The 5432-nt window shown below is 44.5% G+C and overlaps 1 protein-coding gene across 1 annotated transcript in view; it reads left to right on the top strand.

The window, feature by feature from the left end:
• Positions 1 to 5432, top strand: part of Susd1 (sushi domain containing 1) — a 126673-nt gene that overhangs the window by 52516 nt on the left and 68725 nt on the right. Inside the window, exon 6 of the mRNA XM_005362390.3 lies at positions 637 to 813. Within this exon, the coding sequence (XP_005362447.2) occupies positions 637 to 813 (177 nt within the window). The remainder of the gene's footprint in view (positions 1 to 636; positions 814 to 5432) is intronic.

Raw genomic sequence — 5432 nt, 5'->3', positions numbered from 1 at the left:
AATTAGGGGTGTGGGGTTCTCTGTAGACTCCCCTAGGGTGATGGTTCCTGCAATGATTTTAGGAGAAAATTGGCTCCTAACAAGAGACTTCATATCAGTTTGATACTTTTTGTTCTGTCTGTCTCTCTGCAAGTGTCGTTTGCCCTTGAGAACTGTCTGTATCTTGAATGTAGAAAGATAGGCACTTTCTGCTTTGCTTTGCTTCAACAGAGTCAAGGATTTTATATTTTATTTACTATCCAGTTGATAACGGTTGCTACAATGCACTATCCCCAACTCAAGAGTTAGTGACCTGAAGATGCACAGTAAAAAGTTCTACAGAACTTTCGTATGTAAATAAACCCTAAGATGTATTATTTCACAGACAGGGAGCTCTATACGTAAGCCATCACATAATTCGGTTCTTCTCTCTGGGTGCACATTTGAAAATTTCATTAAATCCAGGCATACCAGTTTCCTGTACTTCTGAACAACCTTAATTTTACATAATTATATTTGAGTTATTTGAGGGAGTTTGTGTTTTCTCTTTCCCCAGACGAATGGCCCCTGTCATCATGAAATGCTCGCTTCTGAGATTCTCGTTGTGGGCACAGAAGGCAGGGCTCATCATAGGTGTCCTGTTGCCTCTCGTTGCAGAGATCAGCTGTGGCAGCCCTCCCGCAGTCCAGAACGCCATCTTGGTGGGGAATCCCACCTCCAGCCTGGGCAGTGTGGCTCACTATGTCTGTCAGGAGGGCTTCGAGAGTCCTGGAGAAAAGATCACTTCTGTTTGCACGGAGAAAGGCTGGAGTGAAATCACGTACACATGCACAGGTACAGATTCGGTTCTGCTAGGCCCTGCTACCTGGGAATGCAACAGCAGGAGGGTGGAGCATAAGCTGCCTCCCTGTGGCTTGTGCCTGCCTCTGCCGCCCTTTGCTTGGGTGGGCACTTGGCTGTAGATTTACCAGTTTAATCTTGATGGTTTAGAAGGCAGATTGGGAAAATAAGTTATACAGTGAACTTTACATGTTCTTCTTTTGTAACCCCCCCAGCGGGTCAGTTATTCCAAGGTCCTGAAAAGGCGCTATCTGAAAAAAGACTGGGGTGGAAGACAGGAAGGAGACCAAGCAAGATTCTGTTGTCAAGGTCTCTCTTTATTAGTGAAATGGTTGTGGCTTATATAGCCATTGAATGAGGAATTTGGCTTGGGATGGAGGCAGGGGCATGGTAAGGGCAGGAAGGGATCTTGCCAAGGCAGCAATGGTCACAAGTTGACGCACCTAGTGTTCTCTATGCAAGCGGAATCGTTCCTTTTGTGATTCCAACTACAAACAATTCTCCAGATAGTTGGAATGTGGGGTGGGTTCCACTAACAGATAGCTTTCAAGATAGTTGGGTGTGGGCTCCCCGCAAACATTCTTAGGACAATAGTCCCTACTATACTTTTTGGGAAAATGGCTCCTGAGATTCTTTTAAAATACCACAATTAAATCCATCATGGTTTTTTTTGCCTTCTCTCCTTAACCAGTGAAGAAAATCTATTCTATGAACCATTTTCTCATATTCTCAACACATTTTGGCATGACAGCTTTTCAGGCAAAAGATGGCAAATGCAAGGAATTTCAGTTTTATTTGTATCAAAACACAAAATACAAAAAAAAGTATTATATTGGTTCTTCTTCACTATGCAATTCATTGGTATTATATATATATATTCTTTATTGCATAATCAATCCCAGAACATCTTATCTCTTAAAACTGGAGTTTCCTATTCCTCACCCCCCCCCCCCGCCCCATAGACCCTGGCACCTTCTCTTCTATCTCAGGAATTTGACTACTTTAGGCATTCCATATAAATAGACTCATATGGTACTGGAGTTGTTTGTTTGTTTGTTTTTAGCTTCGCTAATTTCACTTGGCATACTACCCCCGCCCCCCACGCGCCCTTCCCAGGCAGGGTTTCTCTGGAACTCACTTTGTAGACCAGTGTGCACTGTGTGTGAAACACTCCTTTTTTGTTTTTTTTTTTGGTTTTTTTTTTTTTTTTTTTGGGTTTTTCGAGACAGGGTTTCTCTGTGGCTTTGGAGCCTGTCCTGGCACTAGCTCTGTAGACCAGGCTGGTCTCGAACTCACAGAGATCCGCCTGCCTCTGCCTCCCGAGTGCTGGGATTAAAGGCGTGCGCCACCATCGCCCGGCTAAAACACTCCTTTTTTGGAATTTACAGTGTGGTAAAAGAATCAGACCTCTACCCAAGGAAATGCGTGTTCACATGTTCTTGTAATGTTTTGTAGAGAAATTCAAACCATCACAGACTGCTGAAGTCTGTGGGTAAAGAATCCTCGGAGTAGGCAGAAAGTTCTTACCTTCAGCTATCTCCATATTAAATGCAAAAGATGCAGGCTAGAGAGTAGGGAGAAAACAGAAGATGAGAACCCACAACTCTATACTAGCTTCTTCAGTCTCGCTGGCTGAGCAAAGAAGCAAGGCCAAGCCTGTGTAGCAAAGACCAAGGACTCCAGGCGCTTCCGGTTTTCCTAAGACCAAACTGAGCCAGACAGGTGGTCTCTGTCACAGTCCTGCAGCAGCTCCCAGACTTAAAGATAAAGCAGCTCTCCCCAGGATCGTTTGGGAAGAGAGCTGGGGATAGTTGTGGCCTCTTCACCGTTTGCCTCGTTGCTGCCACCGTTGAGAATTCAGTGGGGGCACAAGGATTAGTCATACACGAAAAACCAGGAGATCTGCATGGGGCCCAGTAAGTTATTAATCAGCTGATCCTTGTATAGCACTTTGAAGAACAAACATGTTATGTAACCGCTAATTATAATTACTGTCCTCAGCCTTCCACCTCTTGCTAAGGCTGGGGCTCCAGCTGCAGCTGTGGCATGGGCTGAGGCGGACTTTGATTGAAGGAGAGAAAAAAGCATTCTCCCGGGGAGCTAGGCTCTCTCTGTGAGGAGGCTGTGTGCCCTCCATCAGGCCTGGCAGCTCAATTCGATTTTTTACAGATAAAGGGAATGATTTACATACTGATTAATTCACGGAAGGGAAGGCTGGAGAAGCTTCTGGAAAAGCGAGAGATGCTGGTTGTCATGGCTCTTGCTTTGCCGCCCCTCTTTTCTTTCCCCTGTTTTTCACCAACGTCTTTATCCCCCGTCCTGATTCCCCGTGTATTTTGTATTTCCTTCACTCAGTGTTCATGCTTAGCTTCTTTCCCCATTCTCACTCCCTGTACCCCTCTTTCTGTACTTCCGTGTTTAATTCCAAGCTGGGTGGAGTGAATTATCTGTGCACAGATTGTTTTTATTTACTGTCAGATATTTTTGGAGCCCCATGCCTCTGCATGAGTGGCATGGATGGATTTGTAATGTTTTTCACTATATATGAATTCTAAGAAGATGGTAGGATTTTTTTTTTTTCTCCTCTCAGGCCAGTTTGAACTGGAAATTCCAGACAGCTGGGAATTAGGCAAGTACTTTAGCGTCTGGCAAAACCCGAGGTGGAAGCTTCACATTAGTGAGTCAGTTTACTCCAAGATCAAAGAGGCCGATTCATTCTTGATAAGGCTGTCCCTGACTTCCATTCTTCCCAGGTCATTTAGCTTTTATGTTTAGAGTCTGGGTTAATAATTACAAGGTTAACCCTCCATGCTCTGTCCCTCCATTACTCCGTGCTCTTGGGGGAGTAATGACTCTTTTGAAACATTGAGTCTGCCGATCCGCCAGGTCCCAGTTACGGCTGCAAATGCTCCCAAGCTCCTGTTACCCTGTGTCCCTCCTTGGTTGTCAACCCTCCTCGTCAGTCCAGTGTGTGCTCACTTGCAGCTCTGTCTGTTTTAAATGGACAAGAAAGGCAGGCTGGGTCAATGGGCACATGACTGTAATAGACACACAACTGCATTGGGTATGAATACGTGTGTAAAATCTGCACTACCAGCATCATTGCTCTGATCACCGAACACCAGCTTGCACGCCCAGGGTTCTCTTGGGGGGCTTTAATGCTTGACTTCACTTCATTGTCACAGGAAACCTGTAAAGCAAGGTTCATTTCACAGCTGAGTGATCTGAGACTCGCAGAGGTTAAGCAATTTTCTTAGGGTCATTCTGTAACTAGGACTTGATGGAGTTATGATTTGAACTCGAGTCTGAGAGTCCTGGAATCCCACACTTTTCTGTTCTTGTTCTTCCAAGCTTGAATTATTTGCATAACATCCTGATTATCTTTGACATAACTAAACAGTGATTTACGTAGCTTGTTTTTAAAAATAGTATATACACACAAATGTATAGTATATATGTACACATATACATATATATATATTCACACGTTTTACACACATACACAGTCACGTTTGGGATGGAGTTTTGCTATGTTGCTCAGGCTGGTTTTAAACTCTTGTTCTCAAGAGATCTACCTGCCTTAGCCTCTTAAGCAACTCAGTCTATAGACATATATCACCATGCCGGATGTGGTGGTTTGAAAGAAGATGGCCCCCAAAGGGAGTGGCACTATTAGGAGGTATGGCCTGGTTGGGGTAGGTATGGTCTTGTTGGAGGAAGAGCATCACTGTGGAGGCAGACTTTGAGGTCTTTTGTTTTAGCTTCACTCAGTGTCACGATCGACTTTCTGTTGCCTGCAAGATGCTGGACTTTCAGCTACTTCTCCAGCATCGCATCTGCCTGTACACTGCCATGCTCTCTGTCATGATAATAATGGACCGAACCTCTGAAACTAAAAGCGAGCCTCCCGAGTTTAATATTTTCTTTATAAGAGTGACTTCGGTCATGGGGTCTCTTCACAGCAAGAGAAACCCCAAGACACCTGACAGATATTTAAATTTGTAGTTTTAATATAGCAACTAAGAATTCTTTGTAGTATGGGGTATATCATGACTTTGATGAGCTAGATGTGTTTTTCCCAATGTGCACAAAAAATTAACACCTGATGAACATATAAATGTTTATTCAAATGCCGCAAAAATTCACCGTACACCTTGTAAATTCACTTTTACCCATTTTACATGACTTTAACTTAAGACTTAACACACAAAAAAAGAAAGAATTAGATTGTTCACAACCAAACTTTGTAGGACCCTTCTCTATGGCAAATTGGAGGTGCCTATTTGTCCTACAACTGTACAGAACAAAGGCCTGCTCTTTCTACTTCTGCCCAAGGTCAAACCTGGTGTCTAAGTTGGGCTGGTAGGCTTTTCAGCAAGGACAAAAGACAGAGGGAGGTTGACCTTGCCCCTGGGCTTTAAGGACTTGCTACACCCTACCTGGCCTTGGTGAGGAAGCAGAGTGAGACGGGAGGCTGCTTTTAAGAAAGAGGCGTCCCAGCCGGGCGGTGGTGGCGCAGCCTTTAATCCCAGCACTCGGGAGGCAGAGGCAGGCGGATCTCTGTGAGTTCGAGACCAGCCTGGTCTACAGAGTTAGTTCCAGGACAGGCTCCA

Source organism: Microtus ochrogaster, linkage group LG5 (assembly GCF_000317375.1).
Source record: "Microtus ochrogaster isolate Prairie Vole_2 linkage group LG5, MicOch1.0, whole genome shotgun sequence".
NCBI classification, from domain to species: domain Eukaryota; kingdom Metazoa; phylum Chordata; class Mammalia; order Rodentia; family Cricetidae; genus Microtus; species Microtus ochrogaster.
This window is presented reverse-complemented; position numbering and strand designations above follow the sequence as displayed.